The 26,001-nt window shown below is 50.2% G+C and overlaps 10 protein-coding genes across 10 annotated transcripts; 6 read left to right on the forward strand and 4 right to left on the reverse strand.

Annotated features, from left to right (window-relative positions):
• Positions 1–268: 268 nt before the first annotated feature.
• On the reverse strand, positions 269–1,295 carry IAR55_006494 (uncharacterized protein; the record flags this gene model as incomplete). Its single annotated transcript, XM_066949577.1, has 6 exons — positions 269–287; positions 332–354; positions 455–527; positions 578–744; positions 823–1,097; positions 1,160–1,295. 6 exons carry the CDS (start codon positions 1,293–1,295, stop codon positions 269–271), a joined length of 693 nt encoding a protein of 230 aa, XP_066799871.1.
• A 390-nt stretch (positions 1,296–1,685) lies between these two features.
• On the forward strand, positions 1,686–3,432 carry IAR55_006495 (uncharacterized protein; the record flags this gene model as incomplete). Its single annotated transcript, XM_066949578.1, has 4 exons — positions 1,686–1,994; positions 2,048–2,930; positions 2,983–3,081; positions 3,128–3,432. The coding sequence occupies 4 exons, from the start codon at positions 1,686–1,688 to the stop codon at positions 3,430–3,432; spliced, it is 1,596 nt and encodes a 531-aa protein (XP_066799872.1).
• A 231-nt stretch (positions 3,433–3,663) lies between these two features.
• Positions 3,664–5,507, forward strand: IAR55_006496 (uncharacterized protein; the record flags this gene model as incomplete). Its single annotated transcript, XM_066949579.1, has 8 exons — positions 3,664–3,801; positions 3,857–4,037; positions 4,093–4,173; positions 4,228–4,289; positions 4,344–4,658; positions 4,710–4,978; positions 5,025–5,220; positions 5,274–5,507. The coding sequence occupies 8 exons, from the start codon at positions 3,664–3,666 to the stop codon at positions 5,505–5,507; spliced, it is 1,476 nt and encodes a 491-aa protein (XP_066799873.1).
• Positions 5,508–12,198: 6,691 nt separating this feature from the next.
• IAR55_006497 (uncharacterized protein) lies at positions 12,199–14,604 on the reverse strand (the record flags this gene model as incomplete). The annotated part of the gene is made up of 6 exons (XM_066949580.1): positions 12,199–12,249; positions 12,299–12,474; positions 12,529–12,672; positions 12,721–12,997; positions 13,093–14,399; positions 14,592–14,604. 6 exons carry the CDS (start codon positions 14,602–14,604, stop codon positions 12,199–12,201), a joined length of 1,968 nt encoding a protein of 655 aa, XP_066799874.1.
• A 380-nt stretch (positions 14,605–14,984) lies between these two features.
• IAR55_006498 (uncharacterized protein) lies at positions 14,985–16,090 on the forward strand (the record flags this gene model as incomplete). The annotated part of the gene is made up of 4 exons (XM_066949581.1): positions 14,985–15,206; positions 15,261–15,522; positions 15,574–15,636; positions 15,681–16,090. The coding sequence occupies 4 exons, from the start codon at positions 14,985–14,987 to the stop codon at positions 16,088–16,090; spliced, it is 957 nt and encodes a 318-aa protein (XP_066799875.1).
• Positions 16,091–16,126: 36 nt separating this feature from the next.
• Positions 16,127–17,896, reverse strand: IAR55_006499 (uncharacterized protein; the record flags this gene model as incomplete). The annotated part of the gene is made up of 1 exon (XM_066949582.1): positions 16,127–17,896. One exon carries the CDS (start codon positions 17,894–17,896, stop codon positions 16,127–16,129), a length of 1,770 nt encoding a protein of 589 aa, XP_066799876.1.
• A 38-nt stretch (positions 17,897–17,934) lies between these two features.
• Positions 17,935–18,638, reverse strand: IAR55_006500 (uncharacterized protein; the record flags this gene model as incomplete). Its single annotated transcript, XM_066949583.1, has 2 exons — positions 17,935–18,245; positions 18,290–18,638. 2 exons carry the CDS (start codon positions 18,636–18,638, stop codon positions 17,935–17,937), a joined length of 660 nt encoding a protein of 219 aa, XP_066799877.1.
• Positions 18,639–19,057: 419 nt separating this feature from the next.
• On the forward strand, positions 19,058–20,275 carry IAR55_006501 (uncharacterized protein; the record flags this gene model as incomplete). Its single annotated transcript, XM_066949584.1, has 4 exons — positions 19,058–19,078; positions 19,137–19,221; positions 19,274–19,624; positions 19,674–20,275. 4 exons carry the CDS (start codon positions 19,058–19,060, stop codon positions 20,273–20,275), a joined length of 1,059 nt encoding a protein of 352 aa, XP_066799878.1.
• Positions 20,276–20,660: 385 nt separating this feature from the next.
• IAR55_006502 (T-complex protein 1, beta subunit) lies at positions 20,661–22,698 on the forward strand (the record flags this gene model as incomplete). Its single annotated transcript, XM_066949585.1, has 9 exons — positions 20,661–20,681; positions 20,742–20,853; positions 20,924–21,415; positions 21,470–21,547; positions 21,595–21,683; positions 21,737–21,994; positions 22,053–22,413; positions 22,466–22,577; positions 22,650–22,698. The coding sequence occupies 9 exons, from the start codon at positions 20,661–20,663 to the stop codon at positions 22,696–22,698; spliced, it is 1,572 nt and encodes a 523-aa protein (XP_066799879.1).
• A 555-nt stretch (positions 22,699–23,253) lies between these two features.
• Positions 23,254–25,999, forward strand: IAR55_006503 (uncharacterized protein; the record flags this gene model as incomplete). The annotated part of the gene is made up of 2 exons (XM_066949586.1): positions 23,254–24,641; positions 24,694–25,999. The coding sequence occupies 2 exons, from the start codon at positions 23,254–23,256 to the stop codon at positions 25,997–25,999; spliced, it is 2,694 nt and encodes an 897-aa protein (XP_066799880.1).
• Positions 26,000–26,001: the final 2 nt, after the last annotated feature.

A 26,001-nucleotide genomic window follows, 5' to 3' on the forward strand; every position in this document is an offset into this window, starting at 1 on the left:
CGATGTGTGACTCCCATAGAGTGCTGCCAAGGTCAGTCTTGGCAAAAAGCTGGTCACTCACTGTGTACGCCATCGCACGACATAGTTGTACGGTGATTTCAGCAGCATGTGCCTCCGCTACATCTCGTCAACAACAGCCAAGCCGATAGGTACTTACGCAGACCAGGACCGCTGTCATTCGGGTAGTGTAAGACATACTCCAACAAATCACCTCCGTCGATATACTCCAGCACCAAACATATGTGCTGAGGATCTTCGTACCAGTCTATCAGACGACATATGTTCTCCTGCATGACGGTCAGCTTCTGTGGCCCACAGTGTTATTGCTCACATGTTCCAAGCTCCTCGATATCTCTATCTCGCGTTGAAACAAGTGTAGGGTTTTCTCATTGCCAGCGAAGCGGTGTTTGACGATTTGCTATATGTCAGTCACGTTGCCATTTCAGACACTCACCTTGATTGCACGCATATTTCCAGTTTCGACGTCCACAGCTTTTCGCACTTCCGCAAAGGTGCCCTGACCCAACCTGGAACCAATGTTAGAGCCCTCTCACATGCAAGCGCGTCTTTCCCTTACATCTCAAGCATTTGATATCTCTCGTACACGGCGCCGACCAACTCGAGTCCTCCTTTGCTTGCCGATGAGCCCACTTTTGCGCCCTTGCAGCCCACCGACCTAAATATATACCTGACATCATGGTTGTCCAGGGTACCCGCATGGCCCAGTGAGACCTCATCGCCGTGCTGCAAGAGACGTCGACTAGCGACTCGTGCTCCGTTCACCTGACAGTCAGCAAGGTGCGCTGGCGCTGGTGAACTCACAAAAGTTCCGTTGCTGCTTTTCAAGTCCTCCACCCATACTTCAGGTTCCGTCTCCCCATCTTTCCAAGACTGGACGGTTGCCGTGGACGATCCACTGCCGTTTGGTCCTTGCAATCCGAGAGTGAACCGACAATGTATGTTCGACACACGTTTCTCGGGAAGTACGACATCGTTCCGGGAGAGGCCGTAGGGACCACGACCTATTTGGATCGCAGGCTTCGACCAGGGGATTTTCAAGATACCTCGATCCGCGTTGGTTGATATGAAGACAGCCCCTGATGAGGTGTGTTCAGCTGCTTTGAACTACTCCATGAGAAGGAGTAAACTGTGCACCTACAGTACTTGCGTCGTGGTTCTACCTGACTGTTGGCGAAAGCTGTGGCCTGAGTGCCCTGTGTCTGACTATACAAGGGTTGAGAGAGCTGGGTGGGTTCAAAGGCATAGTCATTGAACTGGGATTGAGATTGGGACATGTGGGGAGAGTGATTGGAAACTGTTTTTGCCGAGACAAGGAGAAGGAAAAGGGGACTGATGGGTGTCGTAGATGGAACGGGGGAGACGATGGTGCACAGCGCTGAGCGTTTACTGCTGCAGGTACGTGATAGAGCAAGACGTTGTGACAGAGTGAGTGCTGAGAGATGAGTAGAGAGGTTCAGCATGAGAATTAGAGATACGAAGTTGCAAGTTGCAAGTTGCGAGTCGCAAAGACGCGTGAAGAGTCTCGGTCACCACGTGATCACCACGTGGGAAGGGGACAGCTGTCAATCACACATTCATATCTCGTCTTCTCACACTCTCATCATCACTCTCATCATCATCATCATCATTGATTGGGTCTGACCATCCCTCACCACACATACACAATGTCAGCTCCAACTCAAACAGCTTCCTCCTCACCCAAGTCCATTCCAAGCTCACAAGTGGAGAACTTCACCGTCGGGGCTGATTCCGAACCAGCTCTCCCAGCGGATGCCGTGTCGCTCCCCGCTACTCAACCACCATTGAAGCAGCGTGTTCCTACATCCGGCGTGAACCACGCTCAATCTGGCACAACATCTCCCACAACCATACAGAGGGCATTCCAACAAAGCCTCAACAGAGAGAATCTCGAAGAAGAGGTCGGTCAGGTGATTGGCACTTTGAACAGCTGGTGGGGAGGCGTCAAGAAACAGGTGAGCCGCACAGGCATGAGAGAAACAGCGTGGCTGCTCATGAAATCCCGCAGTCCGCTTCCGCCCTTTCTAACATCAAGGCGGACCTGGACAAGACCGTGTCTCAAGCTCAAGCCGATCTCGAATACCTACGAACGGCCAAAGTGGAGGTCATCCGAAAGGATTCCGCCGACTTCGAAGCGGAGCAACAAGCCGAGCGCGCGAAGAAAGCCGCTGCCAAGGCCGTCGAGTCCAAGGACAAGGGTAAAGGGAAGGAGAAGGAAGGAGAGTCTGTCGCCAACACTACTACCAATGCTTTCCTGAACCGCTTGACGTCGTCCACAACCCAGCTTCAGCAATCGCTTCAATCCACCCTTCAGACCACCCTGGCTGCCGCCGCCTCCAATCCTGCCCTGTCTAATCCTGCTGCTCTTCGAACGCAACTCGCCGAGAACCTCCGACTCTCTTCTGCCAAAGAGAATCTTCAATTATCTGTGAAGCAAGCCGAGAAATTGGCGGAAGAGTACCTTCGTAAGAGTGATCAGTGGGTCAAAGATGCCGAAAGATGGGTCGAAGATGCCGTCAAGGTCATCCCTCCAGAAGGCGAGGAGAGCCGGCTGGTCAGTATGGGGTGGGATGGCGGGGACTGGTATTCATTCTCGACTTCGTCCTCGGCACCAAAGCCTTCGTCTAACATCAACAAGTCGGTCGATGCCGATGTAAAATCTCGCTCCTCCTCGATCCCGGCTTTAGCACTTGCTAGTTCCAGGAAAGACGCGCTCCTGAGGCGGCTACGTGAGGATAAGGAGTTGTTGTTGGTGGATCCAGAGGGACAAGATGAGACAGAGGAAAGGAAAGAGGAATTCCGAGAGTGGATCGAAGCTCATTGGGCAGAGCAAAAGACTGCGGGCCAGGAACAAGAGGAAGGTAACGTCGGGGCTATTCGCATGGATCTAGGTAGGCAATGCATGGGTTCCACCACGAGCGCAGCTGACAGCTCTGAAATCAGTTCCTGAGCATCTTACAGATGATCAATTCTGGCAGCGTTATCTGTTCCATAAGCACATGATCGAAGCAGAAGAGAAGAAGAGAAAATTGCTGTTGCAGGGTAAGTGAATGCCAACGATGTGGACACTCTGACCTCGTCGTCACAGCTACGCAGCAGGACCAGCAGGACGATTTCGATTGGGATGACGAACCAGACGATTCAACCTCGCCCAACACGGTCTCTATTGAATCTGCGGTCTCAACAGGGCCAGAGACCACTCCAAAGATTGAGAATGACGGTAGACTCCCATCGTCAGAATCCGACACCGTTGCCAAGCCTGCGGCATCGACGACTTCAGCTTCTACCAGCCCTCGCGATTCTGAGGAAAGCTACGACCTGGTGAGCGATCAGGGAGCCAAGGCTGTCAAGACTGCTCCGCCACCGGACGATGATGACTCGGACTGGGAGTAGGATGCCGGCCACCAGACTCTTGTCGCTGTTGTTGTTGTAAAATTTGATCGTTATCGATGAGAGCGAGAGTAGTCTCATGTATTTTGTCTTTGTTTCCGACGGGTCACGTGATGGGTGTTTTAGTCGTCTTTCTGAATCACTCGTCGTCCTGTCACTCGTTTTCTTTGGCGACTTGCCGTACCCGCATCTGTCTTCTCATCACCACCTTCCCAGCGCTATCCGTCAAGTGACATGGCAGCACGGTCATTCGATTCTGAACAGTTTCTGTCCTGGTTTGAGGACGCTGGCGGCTGGTATGACAAGCGACTCATCGGCTTAAGCCCTTTTATGGGTATGGGCTATGGCGCGGTCGCACTCGATGACATTCCGGTATGTGTCGTAGGTTCTTATGAGACCTACAAGGTCACTAAAGATCCCCATTCAGGTGGACTCGGCTCTCTTTCACGTTCCCGACAAACTCGTGCTTTCGTCTTACACCTCCGAGCTCCAATCTCGTCTCTTACCATCCGAGTGGGATTCTCTTGCGCACGGATGGTGCCAGTTAATCCTTACCATGATGTGGGAGACCATAAGAGGCGCAGACAGTCCTTGGCACGGTTATCTGGGTGAGTGAAGAAAGACCTTGACAGTTTGAATTGCCTCAAACTGTTTCTCAATTAGTCAACTTGCCGTCCGATTTCGAGACTCCAATGCTCTGGAGTGAAGAGGAGAGGACGGAGCTCATCGGTACCGACATTGAAGGTAGGTAAGTTGACTGTTAAGGCGATCAGCCCACGACTGAAATATGTGCGTTAGACCGTATCGGGAAAGAAGACGCCGAGGCTGATCATCGGAAGTATCTCGGTCCTGTCATTACGGTTCGTTCCACCTCGTCGCGACCTTGTCCCGTCCGGAACTCATTCCATTCTCAGGCGCATCCCGAACTATTCCCAGCCGGCTCCTCTCATACCACGCTTTCCGCCTTCCATTTGCAGGGCTCCAGAATACTGTCTCGGTCGTTCACGGTCCCTCTGTCTCGCTTCACCAGAAGACATGACGCTGAAAGCGATATAAGCGACGACGACGAGGAGATACAGGTTGCTGTGATGATACCGTTCGCCGACATGCTCAACGCTGCTTTCGAGCGAGACAACGTGCATCTATATGCCGACGAGGAATCTCAAAATGACCACCCGGAAGGATTCACCATGAAATCTACCAAGTCTATACGGAAATCTACTCAAATAGTGAGTCTAGTCCTCGTATGTACTTCTTGCAGATCCCTTACCAAGGCTCAGTATAACACCTACGATTCACCTCCAAACTCGGAACTCCTTCGGAAATACGGGCATGTGGACGTGCTCCCCCTTCCCTCAGACCTCCTCAAGCTCCTGGATCCTTCTGATGTGGGGGACTGGCCATACGGCAACGCTGGTGACGAGGTACTAATAGATGGCAATTGTGTTGTCGAGGCCGTGGCGGTCGCTTTGTTGGACAGAGCGGATGAAATTTGGAGACAGTCTATTCCAAAAAGGGTCGATTGGTGGCTTGAGGAAGGGCAAGACGAGTGAGTACAACAGCTTTCAATGGCCAAATCACTGAGTGCTCGACAGTATATTTGCTCTGGCGCTCTCTCGAGAGCTAGACACTAGCTTGATCGCTTTTGTCCGTTTACTGTCGTATGATCACGAATGGTTGAGAGCGGAAAAGAAGGGAAAGCTGCCCAGCACGGAAGTAGATAACTTTGTCCTTACGGTCATTGACGCGGTGATCAGGGACAGATTGGCCAGATATGATCACGACGTTGAAGTATGTTCAGTCAATCTCGTGCGTGAGCCATCCGACTTACGCCGTTATGTTAGGTCGATCTCGCACTCGTCAAAGAAGCTTGGCCAATCGTACACCCCGGAGATGTCATTGAGGCTGAGAACTTCCCAGTTGGTGCCACTTCGATCGCGGCGAACCGCTTACGTCAATGCTACGCCGCTGTCGTTCGATTGGGAGAGAAGCGAATCTTGAAAGCGATCGCACATAGCATCAGCATCGGAAATGGAAATGGCAAGAAGCGTAAAGCAGAGGCAGACGATGAACAGTAAAGGAAGAAGGACCGTTCATTTGCACCTTGAGTCGCCTATATTTCTAAACATGCACTGTGCCAGTGGCTAGAGCCTTACCGTTGTGACAGATACTTCTCTGCTGCTATCAACGTTCAGCAATCAGTATCTGGTCAAAATGGCAAATCATTCCGCCACGATGATCCGGTACCATCATCTCTGTCTCTTTCCGAGTCCTGGTCCTGACTTTGCAGAAGTGCGTGGTAATTCGCATGTGTTGAAACATGTTCATGACAACCGGAAATGTAGCTCGATATCAGCACCATAGTTACAATCTAAATGTGGAAAAGGCTTTTCTTCAAGGCTGATATGTGTTATGTACAGAGTGGTAACAACATCTGTTGTCATGACTCTGTCTTTGGCAGCCCTAGACCTGGCATGAGAGACCAGATGGAGAGCATACATCCACAAGCAGGTCATCATATAAAGGAAGTGGCCTGCAAACCTCATCTGGTGGATGATTATTATGTTGGTTCTTGAAATACAAGTGTCTCGGTTGTCAATTCGACCAGGCTATGACCTAGGATCCAACTGGTGTGATCACACGGGTTAAAGCGGAACACTGACGGTGGAAATTTGACTAGTTGGGTGATGTCTAAGTCAATCAATGGAGTACTGATGTTGTTACGACCCGTGGAATGGATATGCACATATTTTCTTCATGGAGGGATCGTCAGCAGCCAACAAAGCTATAATAATCCAAAAATCTGTAACAATAATAGCGATAACAACGGCAAAAGGAGGGAATGGAGCAAGAAATGGGCCAGCATCCACCGCGTAGCAACACACAACACGGTCAACTGCTCTCAAAGCAACTCTCAGCACAATAAACCAGCGATCCAAGCGCAAATATGGTTCAAGAGGATAATGCTGTTGAGATAATAATTGCATGCTCAGAGAAAGGAAAAGAAAAGAGAAGAAAAAGAAATTTGTAAACAGCTGTTTATGAAGCCGCGTGTAACGCTTGTATGGTATCAATGTGGCGGTTCTTGAGCTGACCCCTAAAAACCCCTAAAAACCCCTAAAGCGACTGATCATTCTGATTCCGACACTCCCCCTTGATCAGATCGCCGTTGAATACCAAGTAAGCTACAAAGTCGAGAGAAAGTGTGGGAGGGCAAGGACTTTGTAAGGAGGTCTGCTAAATTATCCGCGGAGGGGACATGTGAGAGGGAGATTGAATTATCTTGAACCTTTTCTCTTACAAAATGGTGATGCATAGCTATGTGCTTGGATCGTTCGTGATTGACTGGAATCTTTGCAAGTGCAATTGATCCGGCATTGTCATTGAGTAAAGGAAGAGGATCTTGACCAAGTCCAAGTTGTAGATCGTCCAAAAGGCGTTGAAGCCAGGTTGCTTGACATGCCGCATCCGCTGATGCCATATATTCTGCCTCTGTAGTTGAAAGAGCAACTGTCGGTTGCCTTCTTGACTTCCAGGCTACTATTCCGCCGTATATCTTGAATATATATCCAGTGGTTGATCGTCGGAAATCTAAGTCACCTCCCCAACCTGCATCCACATAGCCAAGTGCTATTTGCTTGCTAGAGTCGCCATCAAAGGTGAGGCAGAGGTCTGAGGTGCCACGGATATAGCAGAGACAGTGTTTTGCTGCTTGCCAGTGTTTTTCATTCCACTTGCTGATGAATCTTGATAAAACTCCGGCGGTGTGTGAGAGATCAGGTCGAGAGACAGTAGAGGCATATAGGATGGAACCAACTACCTGTGGAAATGGACGATGGCGTGCATCTTCATGTTCGAGGTCGGTTGCTGGTAATGCCTTGAAGTCGCTGGGCAGAGGATTCTTTGCTGGATTACAATTTGACATATCAAATCGATCCAGTATGGCGTCCATGTAGTGTTCCTGGGAGATATAGAGCTTGTCCTGATCTCGTTTGCGGTGTATGTTGAAGCCAAGGAAGTAACCAGCTGGTCCAGAATCAGAACACTTGAATTTTGCATTGAGCACCCTTTTGAAGTTGTCCAAGGCAGATCGAGAGTTGCAAGCAATGAGTTGATCGTCCACATGTACCGAGAGCATGAGTACTTCCCCCTCACGCCGTCGGACATAGAAGCAGGGATCTGCTTGAGTAGGTTCCAACCCTTGTGATTTAAGCCAGAGATCAAGTGCTTTATTAAAGCAGCGGGGAGATTGTTTTAGACCGTACAGTGACTTGCGAAGTAGTAATACCTTGTTTGCCGGTATATCACTGCCTTCTGGCGCTTCCAGGTATATCGTTTCTTCTAGATCGCCATTGAGGAAAGCTGCTTTGATGTCGTCTTGATCACATTCGAGGTTGTAGTAATTGACTAGTGCCAGAAACACTCGAATTGAATCTTTATGAGCTACTGCCGCAAATAGCTCATGAAAGTCGACACCCTCAATTTGAGAGAAGCCTTTGGCAACCCATCGTGCTTTGAATGCTGCTGCCTTGCCGGTTTCGCCATCGATTTTCCGTGTGTATACCCATCTTGCTTTGAGTATTCGATTTGCTGAACGTCGATCCACAAGTTCCCAGACCTTGTATTTCCCCATCTTTGCTGATTCCTCTTTCATTGCCGCTCTCCACTGCTCCCCCTCACCCGAGTTCACCGCTTCTCGGTATGACTGAGGCGCTGAGGCGGTTGATGCTGCTAGTGCTGCCATTGCCAGATTTCCCCATGTGCTTGGGTCGTCTGTGAGACCAAGGGGATCATTTGAGTCGCTGGAGTCTTCTGAGCGGTTTGAACCATCATCTCCATCTGGTATGCCCTGTGCCCGTACATCTAGTGCCGCTAGTTGCTTCAGCAAGGCGCGATGAGGACTGGCCAGTAGGGGTGTTGCAATGTGTTTGGTGTTGGTACCAAATCCTTACTTGGAGAATAATGGTATCGTCCGTTTTCTGACTGTGTTTGATGGTGATATCTCTGACGTTGTGGTTGTCTTGGTAATTTTGTCCAAATTACTATTCAATAGTATCTTGTGTGATGACTATCTTCTTGGGTTCAGAGCTGTAGACTCGATAGTCTGCCGTGCTGCTGTTGTGTACGTAGCACATAAACCTGCCTTCCCTATATCTGACTTCTAATTTGTTGGGAATCATATGATCTCTGAAGAATACTTTCGTCCCAAATGCGTGTAGCCGGTCCATTTTCAGTTTCTTGCCATACCACAGCTCAAACGGAACGAGTTTGCGTGTACCAACGGGTGCACAGTTGCGAGAGAATGCCATGTACATTGCTGCTTCTGCCCAGAATGTTGCTGGCAGCCCCGTTTGTTGTGATACCGTCCGTATACCGTTGAGAATAGTAAGATGAACACGCTCACCCCGACCGTTTTGAGCATGTGAGCCAGGTGGGACCGTAAAGTGTTAAATGCTTTCTTCTTGCATGAATCTCCTTGCTATGTTACTGCAAGTGATGTCAGTAATTTCGCCTGTCAATCCTGCATTATGGGCAAGACCGGTCGGCTACCATCGCCCCCTGATGATCGAAGTGTCTCTAAACCGCTGGAGTTACTGCATATCGACATCTGGGGACCGGCCGCAGTAACTTCTAGAGGTGGTGCTCGCTATTTTCTCACCATCTATGATGATTACACACGGCGCATCCATCTTACACTGTTAAAACGCAAATCGGACGCCCTACAAGCACTGAAAAGCTTTATTACTTTAGCAGAAAATCAAATCAAGTATAAAGTCAAAGTGATCAGATCAGACAATGGCGGTGAATTCTTCATCCAAGAACGAGGCATCGAACACTTTACGGTCCCACCTGGCTCACATGCTCAAAACGGTCGGGGTGAGCGTGTTCATCTTACTATTCTCAACGGTATACGGACGGTACTACAACAAACTGGGCTGCCAGCAAACTTCTGGGCGGAAGCAGCAATGTACATGGCATTCTCTCGCAACTGTGCACCCGTTGGTACACGCAAACTCGTTCCGTTTGAGCTGTGGTATGGCAAGAAACTGAAAATGGACCGGCTACACGCATTTGGGACGAAAGTATTCTTCAGAGATCATATGATTCCCAACAAATTAGAAGTCAGATATAGGGAAGGCAGGTTTATGTGCTACGTACACAACAGCAGCACGGCAGACTATCGAGTCTACAGCTCTGAACCCAAGAAGATAGTCATCACACAAGATACTATTGAATAGTAATTTGGACAAAATTACCAAGACAACCACAACGTCAGAGATATCACCATCAAACACAGTCAGAAAACGGACGATACCATTATTCTCCAAGTAAGGATTTGGTACCAACACCAAACACATTGCAACACCCCTACTGGCCAGTCCTCATCGCGCCTTGCTGAAACAACTAGCGGCATTGGATGTATAGGCACAGGACATACCTGATGGACATAATGGTTCAAACCGCTCAGAAGACTCCAGCAACCCAACTCCCCCATGGCCTTACAGACGACCCAAGCACATGGAGAAATCTGGCAATGGCAGCACTAGCAGCATTGACCACCTCAGCACTTCATTCATACCAAGAAGCGGTGAACTCAGGTGTGGGGAACAGTGGACAGCGGCAATGAAGGAGGAATCAGCAGAGATGGAGAAGTACAATGTCTGGAAACTGATGGATCGATAATTGGCAAATCAAATACTCAAAGCAGGATGGGTTTACACGCAAAAGACTGACGGCAAAACCTGCAAGGCTGCAGCGTTCAAATCACAATGGGTTGCCAAAGGGTTCTATCAAATTGAGGGTGTTGACTTTAATGAGCTATTTGCAGCAGTAGTTCATTAAGATTCAATTTGAGTGTTCCTGGCACTGGTCAATTACTACAACCTTGATTGTGATGAAGTCGATTGACCTCAAAGCAGCTTTCCTCAATGGCAATCTATGAGAGATGATACCCCCTGAGCACCAGAAGGCAGTGATATACCAGCAAATAAGATATTGCTGCTATGCAAGTCACTGTACGGTCTCAAACAATCTCCCCGCTGTTTCAATAAAGCACTTGATCTCTGGCTTAGAATACAAGGGTTGGAACATACTCATGCAAATCCCCGATTCTATGTCCAACAGCATGAGGGGGAATGTCACGATGGTCAATGCGATCTCAGTCAATGAGCCCTATCACACTACGGGACAGTACGATATGGGGAAACAATGATAACAAGGATAACGAGGATAACAAGGATAACAAGGATAGTGAGTATAGTGAGGAACTGTCACGATCGCATACCAGTAAGGCCAACTTCTGACAAAGTTCCCAGGAGTTTGACAAATAATTGAACGAAACGGCATTCATCGGAGAAAGAACCGAAACGTCGACAAGCTTATCAATCCTATTCACCACATACGGTAAATATACAAATTGTTCAGCCACTCGAGGTTTCTTTCTACATCTGGCGAAAAGATCGCTACACATGCAAGGTTTGGCAAACTTGTGCGAAGAAAAGGATATATACATGAACGTACCAAAAGGAGAAAGGAGTTCCCCGTCGATTCTAGATTTTTGTCCTACCGTAGTACCTTTGAATATTATCATCTTGAATAACCTCGATACATCGACCAACATTTACTTGGCTGTTCTCGACAGAGAACCCTCAAGTTAGAAACAAGATTTAGCCCAAGTCTCACCAACATCGCATATCTTGTTCCAAGTCGGGAGCACATCGACGATAGTAGACTTTTCGTTGTTTGCCTTGTAAGCTGAAACGACGGACATCCCCGTTGGTCGGTGTAGCCCCGTGACAGGAACTTACACAGATATCTAGAAGGGCTTGTAGCAGTACTAGATAGACTGAGGTACCACAGTGATATCGTTGAACGATGAGCAAGGTACTGGGTATGACTTCCAATCAAGAAATCACTAGGGAAAGGCTAGAACAACGAGAACTAAGACGATGTATATATATCTGCACTAACACATCCACCAAGATGCGTAGAACATCGATCAACTTCCTCCTGTTTCTATCGTTCACCTGCAGCGCCCTTTAGCTCGGTCTTTGGCGAGTATATCGAGTTGTGTTCAAAGATATCGCAGATTTCAAAGAGATCGAGAGGGTTTAGGTAATGATGGCTTAGTCGTGGTCGTGGCGGGGTGGGCGTCATGACACAAATCTCATGTTGTTAAACAAAAGGTAGAGCCAAGGAGTGGGTGCCTTGGGTACAAGCTTGGTGTTATAGTTGGCTTACCAAGTCTTAAAACTTCTTGTAGTTTCTCTTATCATAGTCCTTGTGCATAATATCAGCAAAATAGATGTTTTTGGCTGACTCTCACTGTGTTTGGATGCAAGGACTTGAGATCTAATTTCAGCGCACTTTGAAGAAGGCGAGCCATTCCAAATCCATAACAAGCTGAGTGACGGGACTTATTTGGTGGTTGGCATAGACCCTCAATGAATCGTGTACAGGGCGGAGGAATGGCTGTGTATGGTCGTGATATGTGTGTCAATAGCAAAATGTCTGCAAGCCCAGCTTGCAGGCCTCCGCAGTCGAGCCTGGTGCTTGTATGAGTCAAATAGGCCAACAGTCTCCAGGAATGGTTGCTCTCAGCAGCTTATCCAGTTATGGAAAGAATGGCCAAGCTGTGGGAGAGGAAATTACCCTCCATTTCTCGGGTAGCATCTGGTGTCACGATTTAATCATAATGTCGTCCTGCATGCATTTCGTGAAGAGGTCGCGATACAAATCATAGGCTCATGATCGCCTGTATCCATCCCATCACGTTCTTTCCCCTTGCCCACAACTCGTCTCATCCACTTCAAACGTTGTCTGATGCAGTGTTCAGCGCAAATCTGAAATCTCTGTTGGAAATACATACCACCTGAGGCAAATACGCTCCGGCACTGAGATCCAGTGCCCAAAGGTCGTCGAATACACTCTCCCCGTTATATCCGCCAGATATGAAAATCCTGGCGTCGTGAAGCAGTGCAACGTGATAGCCTCGACCGGGGGGCGCGAGCCCTCTGGGAATCTTTGATTCCCATTGAAGGGTCACTACGTATCATGTCAACTCGCAGCGCCGAACGGGCGTGGACAGACAGCGCGTACCAAGATTGAATAATAGAACATCCTGAGCGTATGTCTGGCCATTGTGACCGCCAAGGATGAAAAGATACGATCCGACCTGTGTCGAGGTGTGCGAGAGGCGATTGTGTTTGACCTCGGTGTTTACCAATGTCCAGATCCGGGTTCCTATCTCCGCGTGAGATGAGAAGCACATGATGATGAGATCCGACTCACGAAGATTGAGAATATGAACATCCGCGAAACTAGCATGCCCATCGCTGCCACCGAATACGACCATTTTATCTCCAACAAGATTTGCAGTGTGGTAACCTTTTTTCTGCGGTATGTCACCTTTAGTCTTCCATTCCGACCACGAGAGATTGTCGGGGTCAGACACGTCCAGAGCCCACACATCGTTGAGAGCTGCTTGTCCATTTCCGCCTCCAAATATGACAAGCGAGTTGTGATAGAACACGGTCGTGTGAGCTCGTCGTGGGGGAGGAATGGACATCTTTGGATTTCCAAATATAGGTCGAGAGAATCGATGCGTGACTGAGCCTGATCAGCCGCGTCATGCACCAGTGGGCACTTACTGGTATCAAGCACCCAGACTTCGTTACTATACGATGGTCCGTCACCTCCTCCAAAGATGTAGAGCCTGTCTTCAACTAAAGTCGTAGTATGTGCGCGTAGCGGTGGAAATTGCTCTCCGCAAGTCTCGATAGTAGTCCATAATAAGCTCTCGGTGTCGAACGACGCCACACCCCTCCAGCAGTTTGCTCTATCAACACCTCCGATTACCCAGATTCGCTCCCCTACCAGCGTGCCGCTGTGCGCTCGAAGGGCCTGATTCGGGGGTTTTCCGTAGCATGGCACGGGAGAAAAGTACATCGCAGACGCTGGGGCGCGAGATATCCCACGCGAGGAAGGGAGGATTGGTTCGAGCACCTTTGCATTCTTTGCTCTTGAAACCTTCCTGCTTGCCTTTCGACTTCTGTCCCGATCACTGGGCTGATGGCCGCGTTCATTCGAAGAGGAAGCAACAGGCTGAGGCCGCTCAGCGGATGATCGCGTATCGGCTCTTCTACGTCTAGTTGTTTTGTCGTCGGTCCCACTGTCAGTCTCGCCGTCTCTCTCTCTATAGCTGAGGAGCTCATTCGCATTGTTGAGAGTAGTAAAATGCTGCTTGAGATCTGGAGAATCGTTCGGCGACGTGTCTGGACCGACAATGGATTCCTTGCGTTTTGGTACGCCAAATGGGGGTCCGCCTGCTCCAGACGCAGTCCGTCCAACCTGATGCACGGCTCCTAGCACAATCGGTAAAGTCGCGCTGGAGGACGAAGTGTCCCGCTGGGGATGGATTGATTGCGAGGTCGATGAGAAGATGGAATTACCGGGGGCTTTCGTTTGCGCAAGGTGAGACGGGTACGTGATGGGTTCGAGATCAGACGCATTTGACGAGTAAGGAACAGGCGGCAGTACTGTCTGTGTAGAGCTCATGACAGGTGGATTTGCTTTCTGCGCAAAAGGAGAAAGAGGGGGGTGACCCGGATTACTGGCCGTCACATCAGACGCTTGAGAGGTCCGAAGCAATGACGATGATCGAGAAGGAGGGAGCAATTTACTGGAAGCTGAGGCTGCCTCACCGGATGACACTTGCAATGATTGGTCAACAGAGGACGAGAAGAAAGCGCTGGACACGGAGTTATCATCAATAACAACTTGAGACGAAGACGGGAACGTGGAAACGCGCTGGTGCGTCGAGCTATCGCTTTGCCGTGTGAGGTCGACGGGTGGAGGAGAAGATGTCTTGTCGCTTCGGCGGAATGGACTTCGCGCAAGAGTGGGCAACCGGCGGAAGGTAGAGGACGCTGGGAGAGTGAGGTTTGATCCAGATTGGTTACGATGCCGACCTGTGAAAGAAGTACAACGGTGTCCAGTCCGGCGACGTTAATGAGTCAAACGCGAGGTGCAAGAAAGCGAACGATGGTAATAGTCGATGGGACATAGTGATCAGGTTCAGAGATTGGATCAGCGTTGACGGAACTGAGATCACCATGTGCCAGGGCCAAGTGGATGGCAGTTCCAGGCATAGGCAAGCTCACCGTTTGAGTCCATTGCTTTTGCTTGAATTTGCAGGTACGGTACGGTTGAGGATGGAGCAGGAGGGTCCGGTTTCAAGAATTCAATGAAAGGTGGCCTGTTCGATTTGTGACGGAGAAGGCTGTGCGTTGGACTTGACTGCAACTAGAAGCGTCAAATCCTGTCAAGAAAGAACGGAACAGTTGGGGATTGATGAGCCCTCGATTGCGGCGAGACGATGGACGAGAAGGGGAATGAAAGGTTGAGAAATCAACGAAGAGACGGGAAATGTCGTTTCATCTATCGTCTCTACGCGTCTCTCCTCTCTATTGATTCCAATCACCTTTTCCGTTTCAACATCCTATGATCATCATCGCATCCTTCCAACCCCCTCCGACCGACACCACAACACGGTCATGGCAGATACTGCAACGTCGTCCAACTACTATCAAGTAGCGTCACATGACGACGCTGATGCGACTGCGACTGTCACACAACAGGACGATGCGATTGTGACGCCAGCCGATGAAGAATCCACCCCTGTCGATAAAGCAACTGCTCGACAACAACGCATCGCTGCAGCTGTCCAGAGGTCTAAAACAGAATATAGACCTGAACATGCATACACGGAACGACAAGTGAGTCCCATGTACCGCATACAACGTGATTCGGGTCTCTTATTACTGTGCCAGTGGTTCCAATCAGAAGCCTCGGATCGCAACGTGCTCAATCAACGCAAGATTGACAGGCAACATCTCGAGTTCGTAACGGCAGCGCTATACCATGCCGATCCACCAGAATACAGAGCCGCCCTCGACATCGTGTTATCTGTGTTCAACCCTTCTGCTAAATCAATGGGAGGTCTGAACCGCGAACTGCTTGACATCGGCATACGGTCTGCCATAGCATGCGACGATGGCCCTGCGGCAGTGGCTCTAGCTGACTCGAGCAGAAGTCAGGTGGGTAGATAGCGTCCGCACGGGAGGCTGACTAGATAGTGGAAAGGGCTTTTTGCAGGCTTGGCTGCCAGTGCTGCAGACGCATATATCGTAGCTGGGCGACCTTATGGTAAGCCGGAACGACATGCTTCCGTGAGCTGAGTCATGCCACAGCAGCGTTCTCTCCACTTCTCGTTTCTATCTCCGCCTTCGGGATTCATTATCCGACACTTCGAAGACTGGCCAGCGTCTTAGCAGAGATAAGAGACCGAAAGGCAGCAGAGGGTCAGACCTCAACGGCAACCGGGAATCTGTGCCAATTGGTCCTCCGGGCGGCTGATTGGCGCAAGCGCTCCTTCGACAGATCCCTGTTTGGGAGTGTCAACAGTGTTGAAACGATGCCAGTCCAGCTAACGGACGCTTCCCAAGAAATGCAGGCTATGAGTATGGCCGCAGTCGCAAAAGAACTTGGACTAAACAAAGAGGACACAAAGGCGTTGGAGGGAGTATGGAAGAGGTTGACGAAAGGAATTAAGAATGCCGAGATGGACACAACAACAGAGAAGGGCGTGCGGGAGCTGTAGAGGCGGCACAACATGCATTAGCGTACAGTGAACAACCTATGATGCGCCCAACGGATCCCACGCTTTCTGATCTCCTCCCATAGCTGCACGCACTGTGGCATCGTCAGGAAAGACGTGACCTGGACTAATGCGCTTGTTACCGATGTTCAGGTCAGATAGAGAGGGAATACTGGGTTGACGAACGGTGGCCCATGGATTGATAGTACTGGCGTTGGGTGTCGGAATGACTGGTAATCTTGCAAATGGAGTCACACTGTCCTGGGTCTTGTTACTGCTCGTGGGTAGTACCGGTGATGTTGCGTCGCTTCGACTTTCGACCGTCCAAGGGTTCGTGTTGGAAGGAAGGCGCAGATTCGAACTGGACCCAGCCGCCCTTACTCCCTCTTTCTCCCTACTGTCCTTCTTCCACATTTCCCCGTCTATCTCTCCAGCTTCCGCCTTCAGCTGTGCTATGGCATCAGAAGAGATGCTTTTGATTTCTCTTGCGGCAGACTGAACGGCACTGAGAGCGTTATTCGATATGTGTGACCAGGCCCAGCTGCGTGGCTTGCTTGATGACTCTGGTAGATCTGATGGAGGAGGCAAGACCGCTCGAGTCATACCACCGATACTGACTGGATCTTCTTGTTCGGCATCGAGCGGTCCAAACACTTCTGCACCTTGAGCTTGAGCAAGAGCCAGAGGTGAGCCGTTCATCTCTTCGTCTCCCCGATGAAACAGACCATGCCAGAATTTGACATCTTTTGAGTCGAATAACAGTACCCCTTGATCAGATTGAAGTGCTCGAGACTCTTTATCGTCGAGGGAGGTGGTGTATGTAGTATTGACATGCCTGTCGCGTTGAGCAGGTGTATCCAGATAATCCCAAAGTGATGCAGTCCGCTCTACGTAAGGCTTCCCTGAATGGGCTGTCTGTCGGTCCCGCTCGCTGTTGAAGAGAAAAGTACCAAATTGACAAGAGTGAAGATGGTAGTAGATATCGAGGAGATATTGCTCATTGAACTCGAACCGCTCGGGATATTGACGCTGAATCTGTCGGACACAATCCAGGAATTGATGAAAGACCGGGGAGACTTCTTTGAGATGAGACGTGCTGGCGAATTGTTTCTGCACTGAGGCGAAAAACGCTTGCGCCGCTCTTTGAGCACCTCCGCCCGTCTCTTCATCGGAATCCTCTTCGTTTTCCGTTACCATGAAAAGCTTCTCGGACGAAAGATGGCCGGACCGGTCCAAGAATTTGTGTCCAAAAGCCAGCCAATCTTTTTCGATCAGTACCTTGAAACCCTCCAAAGTGCGATAGTAAGGGTCGAGGGCGATCTGGGCAACAGCGCTCAATTGAGCGGTCCGATCCCATCCGTCAGAGCAGTGAATCAATACGTGTGAAGCGTTGAGATGCACATTGCGGACGATTATCAGAGCGCCGTCGAGAATAGTAGAAATGTGTCGAAGCCAGTTGCTCTTCCGCAAGAGACCGCGATCAACCACGCCCGATAGCTTGGAGTCCGCGTCTCGCAATGCCTCAACGACCGCTTTGAGACTGTTGCGCATGACATGGATATTATCAATTCCGAGATAAGCTTTCTTCCCTAATTTGTAGTTCTCCATGTTTTCCGTACCGGCACCCATAGCGACATTGGCCATAGCGTTGGTCGTTGGGCGGGCGTCGATAATGAGATTGGTAGACGTTGCACCGAAAACGGGTGCAGGTGTGGACGCGTAGGCTACTTCCGGGAAGAGATGGGATGAGAATATGCATTCGACGAGACGCTCGTCTTGAGCAGACCGGGAGTTTTTCAATCCCACCATCGGTTGCGATGATCGAGTGATGGACGCCTGAACCTACGTTAACTGACGGCCTGTAAAGTAGAACTCACGTTGTTCGCCCAATGCAAGTAAGTCAAAGCTGGTATTCGCGCTTTGCTTCTGTACTTTGCAGCGTAGGCCAGGGTCGAATCACTGATCCGACTAGGAATGATAAGCTTGCTGGGGTACGTCGGAGAGAAAGTGTAGTCTTTGTTCATGTCGGTGAAACGCCATGCCTTGGTACGAGTCCCCAGACCTTGGCGGAAAAACTCGGTGCGAGGGTTATATGTCGCCCACCCTGACCCCGAGACAGTGGAGGTGTAAAAGAAAGCATGCAATTGCTCGACAGAAGCTACATGACGGTCAGTACCCCCGCCGCACCGTGTTGAGACTTACACTTGACAGCGCAGTCCTTCACGCTTTGCCATACATCTTCTGCGCCACCTTCACGATCGTTGTCAAACAAAAGGACGTAGCTGTCGAATGTTGTCGTCTCGACCTGGATGGGATACAGACCGTGTATAGATTGCGGGAGCCGAGTGAGAAGGGTTATGCAAGGATAAGGTATCCATACTTCAGGTTCTGACGCGTGAGATGTGGCTGTCTGGGAGAAGATAAGGTGATGAGCTGTGAGGTGAAGTGTACCGGTTCGCCGTTGACGGATGGGTCTGCCTTGTGGATCCGATGGAGGAGTGAAGTATTCTAGGACGACATCATCGACCTTTGTGACACGAAGGCTGTCCATGGCGCGGAATGGGCGTGAGCTGCTGTTGATGATGCAGATGATGATGATGACTCGAGTTGGAAGAGAGGATATCTGATGATACATGGATTGATAGCTGCACGCTGTTACAGTTCCTCCACCGCCACTGACTCTTTCAACGTTACCCCCATTTTAGCCCATTGATCACCCCCTCGCGATCACACCGTCATCATCTCACTCTCTCTCTTTCTCTCTCTCTTCCTTCATTGCTGCATACCATTCTTTACATCTTCTCACTTTCAGAACAGCCTAAGTCGCTCGTGCTCAGCTGCACCCACTCTGCTGATCCCCCCCCCCCCGTTGGTCCACACACACACACACGATCTCTCTCTCAAGTCCACCTGTCGTCGGCTTCTCTATCCTGTTGTCGCACCGGCTTTACGAGGACAAGCTCAACGGAAATGGAGGCCCTTGGCTTCAACGTGAGCAGAATGTCATGAGAACGTAACGGAATGCTACTGACCTCGGAATCTGACCTAGATGTCGGCCGGGTTCCTGGAGGGAGTGGTCAGAGGGTATAAAGGAGCATTACTCACTCAGGCCAACTATCACAACCTGACGCAGTGTGACAATCTTGAAGGTAGATTTCATACCTACGTGCTTTCGCTGATTCACAGATTTCCGTCTGCAACTGTCATCTACCGACTATGGTAACTTCCTCGCCAACGAACCCCTTCCTCTGTCAACCGCGACGATCGCAGACAAGGCGACAGAAAAGCTTGTCGCCGAGTTCAGCTATATCCGAACAAACGCAGTCGAACCACTTGCGACCTTTATGGACTACATCACATACGCTTACATGATCGACAACGTCATCCTCCTGACGCTTGGAACGCTGCATGAGAGAGACACTCACGAGTTGTTGGAGAGATGTCATCCGCTTGGAGTGTTCGACACTATGCCTGCGCTTTGTGTCGCAACGAACGTGGAAGAGTTGTATCATAGTGTATTGGTTGAAACGCCTCTAGGTGAGTCTCGCCCTTGTTACTATATACGTCGATTGACCAGGTGACGTAGCACCATATTTCCGTGATTGCCTTTCCGCTCAAGATCTTGACGACCTTAACATCGAAATCATCCGGAACTCCCTGTACAAATCGTATCTCGAAGATTTCCACAGCTTCTGTCAAACACTTCCTGCGCCCACATCGGAGATTATGACACGCATACTAGCTTTTGAAGCCGACCGTCGCACGCTCAACATCACCATCAACTCCTTCGGCACTGAGCTATCCAAGGATCAACGTGCTCGACTTTTCCCTACGATCGGACGACTATACCCTGAGGGCAACAATGCTCTTGCTCGGGCAGACGATGTCGACTCTGTCATCGCAGCTGTAGATCACATCGCCGAGTATAAGTCTTTCTTCGACAAGGCCGGTGTCAGTTCCGGTGCGGGTGCGAACGGTGCGGAGGAAGCGAGCTCAAGTCTGGAGGATGAATTTTTCAAGCACGACGTCGAGCTCAACAAGCAAAGCTTCCTTCAGCAGTTCCAGTATGCGGTGTTTTACAGTTTCGTCAAGCTGAAGGAGCAAGAAGTGAGGAATTTGACTTGGATCGCAGAGTGTATCGCACAGGACGCGAAGGATAGGGTGAACGATTACATCTCCGTTTTTTAGAAGTTGTTTGGTGTTTCTAAATGCATCGTATATAGCAGTAAAGGTCTTGGCAGTTGCAGTGGTCTCCTCGCCAATGCATGACACCTTGGATACGATCACAAGATACAATGCATACAGTGATTCACTTTTGAGTAGGTCCACTCTGGTGTTTGAGCGGGTAAAGGTCGGGGACTGTAAAATGCCACGTGTGTATACTTGTGATAAGAACTCGTCCGTTCATCCTGTCGCGCTCATTTCATTACTTTCCGCGTCCTTCTCTCAAACTTCTCTTGCTCATCTCTCTCTCAATCTCTCAATCTCTCAATCTCTCATCTCTCAATCTCTCATCTCATCCTCATCCTTCCAAAATACCCGTCAGAATACTCCGTCTTACCAAAAATCGATCATGAACGTCTTTTCAGACGAAGTGGGTTCTCTTTACTGCTGTTCCTACCGGGAGAGCCAGCTCACTGACCCCTTCCCAAAGGCCACCGAAGAAAGGGGCGAAAACGCTCGACTTTCTTCTTTCGTAGGTGCAATGGCTTTGGGAGATCTGGTCAAGTCAACGTTGGGACCCAAGGGAATGAACAAGATCCTGCGTGAGTGTGCGGTGCTGTCCCACGCTGCTACGACGAGTCTCATTGACTTCTCTCTTACCTCTCCTTTCAGAATCGGCGTCCAACAACTCTATCACTGTGACCAACGATGGTGCTACCATTCTCAAATCCATTCACCTCGATAACCCCGCCGCAAAAATCCTTGTCAACATATCAAAGGTTCAGGATGATGAAGTCGGTGACGGTACGACCTCGGTCTGTGTGCTCGCATCAGAGCTCTTGCGGGAGGCGGAGAAACTCGTCACGGTCCAAAAGATCCATCCTCAAACGGTTGTCGAAGGCTATCGAATCGCATCCAAGGCTGCTCTCGAGGCACTTGAGGCTTCTGCTGAGGACAACAAGAGTGATGAAAAGAAGTTTAGGGAAGACCTTTTCAACATTGCGAGGACGACTCTCAGCAGCAAGGTTTTAGCCCAGGACAAGGATTATTTTGCCAACCTTGCCGTCGACGCTGTGTTGAGACTGAAGGGATCGACAGACTTGGAACATATTCAAATCATCAAAAAGGTCGGCGGGAAGTTGACAGATTCTTATCTGGATGAAGGTGAGCTGGACCTTGCATCATGCTTGTGATCAGCTGGACTAACAACTCAAATAGGCTTCATTCTGGACAAGACAATCGCAACCAATTCCCCAAAGCGAATAGAAAACGCTAAAATCCTTATCGCCAACACATGTGAGTCCGGTCAGGAAGACTTGCTACAGGGACTCACCTCTTTTCAGCAATGGACACAGACAAGATCAAGATCTTCGGAGCACGAGTGCGAGTCGATGGAACGGGCAAATTGGCCGAGCTGGAAAGGGCAGAGAAGGCAAGTACATGACACGCTTCTATCTTGCCATTTCTGACAGACCGCTTCCACAGGAAAAGATGAAGCAAAAAGTTCAGGCAATTGCTGCTCACGGTGTAACTTGTTTCGTCAACAGACAACTTATCTATAATTACCCTGAGAGCCTTCTCGCTGAGGCTGGTGTCATGTCGATCGAGCATGCCGATTTTGAGGGTGTGGAAAGACTGGCATTGGTGACTGGGGGAGAGATCGCGAGCACATTTGACGCACCGGACAAGGTCAAAATCGGACGTTGTGACCTGATCGAAGAGATCATGATTGGAGAAGACAAGGTAAGCCGACTTCAGGGGAGTGTACTTGAGTGGAACATGTCGCTAATTCCCATCATAGCTCATCAAGTTTTCCGGAGTTGCTGCTGGGGAGGCATGCACTGTGGTTCTTCGTGGTGCTACCTCGCAGATGGTTGAGGAGGCTGAGCGATCTCTCCACGATGCTCTCTCCGTTCTTTCACAGACTGTCAAGGAGACTCGAGTGACCCTTGGAGGCGGATGTGCTGAGATGTTGATGAGCTGCAAGGTGGAAGAAGCGGCAAGGACAGTCAAGGGGAAAAAAGCTCTAGCCGTCGAAGGTTTTGCGAGAGCTCTCAGACAAATGCCCACCATTCTGGCGGACAACGGAGGTTACGACTCCAGCGATCTGGTCACCAAATTGAGAGCAGCGCATTACGAGGGCCGATCAGATGCTGGGTTAGGTACGTCGAAGTGACCGATCCGACGTACACGTGGAAGCTAACGTCCGAACAGATATGGATCGTGGAGAGGTTGCGTCCATGAAGAAGCTCGGTGTCACAGAGTCATTCAAGCTCAAGAAGCAGGTCGTTGTTAGTTCGAGCGAGGCGGCAGAGATGATTCTTCGGTACGTAAATGTGGCGACATGTCAGAGCCATGAAATTGTGCGTGAGCTGATGCCGCGTCAAACATGCTGCAGAGTGGATAACATCCTTCGAAGCGCACCCAGACGGAGAGAGGGACAGTGATGATGTCTGGTGAGATGCGAGCGAATAGAAGGTAGGAAGGGATGGTGCACGTGATGGAAGAGAAGCATCAGGGCAGTATGTAGTCGATATGCATGACATGACAATCAACGCAGCGGTGTTCAATGACAGAGAAATCCGATGCTGATTCTGATGACACTACACGAGCATGCAGTTTGCGAGTGGGTTTTGTAATGGGATTCTGTGATCAAACGATATGAATTACAAATCTGTAATCCAAACTTGTAATCCACCTTACAAATCCCTATAAGAGTCGGTTGTTTACGTTTTATTCCCCACACGACGCGACTGCTCTTTCTCGTCGCAAGTCGGAAAAGGTTGAACGATCAATCCACTTCTTGTTTTTTCTCTTACTCACTTCTTCCCCTCTTGTTCCATCATATACGTATCACACACTATACCCGATTCTCATGTCTCTCTTTGCACAGTCACGACTCCGTTGACCAACCTTTGACAAGACGGAAATCATCGTTGTAAGTCACTCGAGCTCATTCCCCCCAGATATGCAGTCCTGACCATTCCTCCACCGCTAGAGCTATGTTTGGTCTCGACGGACTCCCCAACGATGAGGAGCTTTCACAGCTTCCACCTCTTCCTGAGACTCCCAATCACGCTCGAAGCACCGATGACATTCCAGAAGAGATCGTTCCCGGCTATATCACGCGTACTCAGCTACAGCCAGCGGCCACCGACTCCCACCAGTCGTGGGGTAGAGGAGAACGCGGCTGTGACATCGTTCAACCTCCTCTCCGCCATGAGCGCGTCAAGAGCGTACAAAAAGCTAACATCGAGCCTACATATCCTATACTTTCCACTCGACAATCGGCTTCAAGTCCAGCAATCGCGAAAACTCCTCACCGAAACATCAGTATCAAGATCTCCACCATTCTTCGAAACAGCCCATCAAGCACATCAGATCAACCTGTTCTTCTTTCCTTCCCAGATCAGTCTCATTCACCTACCACTCGTCTTTCTCGTCGGCTCTCGATATCATTCGACCTTCCAAAGACCGCAGAGGAAGCTTCGCTTCTCATAAACTGCTCTCTTGCCGGAGGAGCACCAAGTAGTGATGGAGACGGTAGTCTCGAGCTGAACATTCAAGATCTTCGACCAAGAGATACCGCACCACGGTCTGCCTCCGGAAGGGCGTGCCACCCTGAAGGGGTTCTCAACATACTCAGCACATCTCCACAGAAGTCCTCGAAGGGTCGCTCAGGATCCCTGTCCCTCCATCGATCAACTTTACTTCCTTCCTCCCCCGTACAAATGGGCCACCTCCGTTCGCCTACCAAGGCTCTGAGGCAAGTTGATTCACCTCGGCTAGTCGACCGCTCGCTGTCAGGTGCCTCTTTGGATGCGTCAAGATATCCTATCACAACATCATCTTCCAAGCCACACGTGGCAACCAAAGGTCAGCTTCGTTCTCTTCCTCGTTCACATTCGCACGGCTTCTCTACTTCCGATTTCTCTAAGTCGTCACAACCGAGACCTAAGCGCACTTTTCCCGCTTCCTCATCTGCCAACACTTTGGCCTGGCTGGGTGAAGAAGCTGAGCACATGTTCGATGCAGAGGTCAGCACAGTCTTGCCTGTCAGTCCTCAGAAAAGTGCACATCTGCTCCGAGATGACGAGATGATATCTAGGGAGACTTTACCTGAGGAGGCTGCTCTCCAGTTATCCGTCTCTTCTCCCGGCTCTGCTCAATTGACTACCCTGTCCCATACCACAGAGGACGCCTTCTTTATACAATCTTGCCATCAAGCAAAACGCAGTCCTCGATCCCATCTTGCAACAAATGAAGGAAACCTCACCCTCGATGTGGTAGATATGATTGAAAAAGTCAGCAAGCCTAAGCGAGCATCTGGGACGGAAGAAAGCTTTGTGGATTTGTTGCATGGAGAACACATGCTAGACGCCATGGATATGTGAGTACGGCTACCACGCAGAAATCGGGCGCGAGGCTGAGTATCTGTACAGGACTGTGCTCGGACCAGACGATTCCATTCTGCCGATAAACACGTATCACGTTTCCACAAACACTCGGGATGTGGATACAAGGCAGCCCCCACATCCAAGACGCGTGCTAGCGACGATACCCGCAAGCTCAATAGATACTCCCACAAGAGCCCAATACAGTGCTTGTGGCAACTCAATCAGCCGTTCAAAGAGCTTGTCTAAGGTCGCGGAAATCATTCAGCGTGTCAAGGCTGACCGACTTGCTCAACCTTCTGATCAAGAAATTGAGTCTTCGACATCCCCCACTAAAACAACTTCGGGACCCATTTGCGGTCCTCCGGCTCGTAATCCGATGCAACCCAATTCTGGGACCAGCTTGGCACCCCGTACCACGGGATCTCGCCGGATATCATTGTCTGCTGGAGCTAAAGCGATATCGGCCCCTGCATCGCAGAAGAGCATTCATCTCCCAACCTCCCTCTCAAGTCACGTTCGCTCACTCAGTCTGCAGACTCGACCGGGTGGTCTAGCTTCCTCGCCTATCCCTTCCGGTCAAGCAAAGGCAGCACATGGTCCTCCTATTAAGAGCAATGATTATCTGCTTGGTAGCGATCGCATTACGCCTAGTAGACTCTCCCAACGGAATCGGCCCGCACGCTCCGAGTTCAAGTCCCACATAGGTTTCTCCTCGAGCGCTGTCGCGTCTTCGGCGAGAGATTCTAGGCTACCCACCAGCAATCGAGCGCCTGCTGTTTCAAGCCGTGCGACGATTGAGACGGCGAAACACAAACCCAGGCCAAATGAAGTCGATCTCACATCACGCTTCTCGAAACCTGCTGTTCCAGGCTCATCCCTTGACAAGCTCCCGTTGCCTGGAATCGGTCCGTCAGCCCGCTCGGCCACTTCATTGAGTAGTCGACCCCTCAGGTCTGCGATGCCTCGAAGCTTTGCAACAGATGCAACATCTACTATGAATCGCCAAACTCGCCCTTCGACCTCCATTGTCGCTGGGCCGTCCAACAAACTTTCCATGGGTCCACCTCTCGCACACACATCGATCGCGTTCACCAACAAAGCTCGTGCGCTGTCGACACCAGCATCAGCAATCCCTCGTCAAAGCACACTTCCAGCAGCACGTGCAGCACACTTGACAGGCGAGTCTGAAAGGTTCAGGTCAAAGACTTTGCTCCCGAAAATGTCCAACTCTCTCCTTCCACAACGGAGCGACTCGAAGCTCTCGGCTCGTCCGGATGGCCTTGCGGCGCTGCGATCACGGCTTGATCAGCTTCAAGCGAAGCAACAAGGGAGAGGCGGAAAGCAAAGATAGCA

This window comes from Kwoniella newhampshirensis, chromosome 14 (assembly GCF_039105145.1).
Source record: "Kwoniella newhampshirensis strain CBS 13917 chromosome 14, whole genome shotgun sequence".
Lineage (NCBI taxonomy): Eukaryota > Fungi > Basidiomycota > Tremellomycetes > Tremellales > Cryptococcaceae > Kwoniella > Kwoniella newhampshirensis.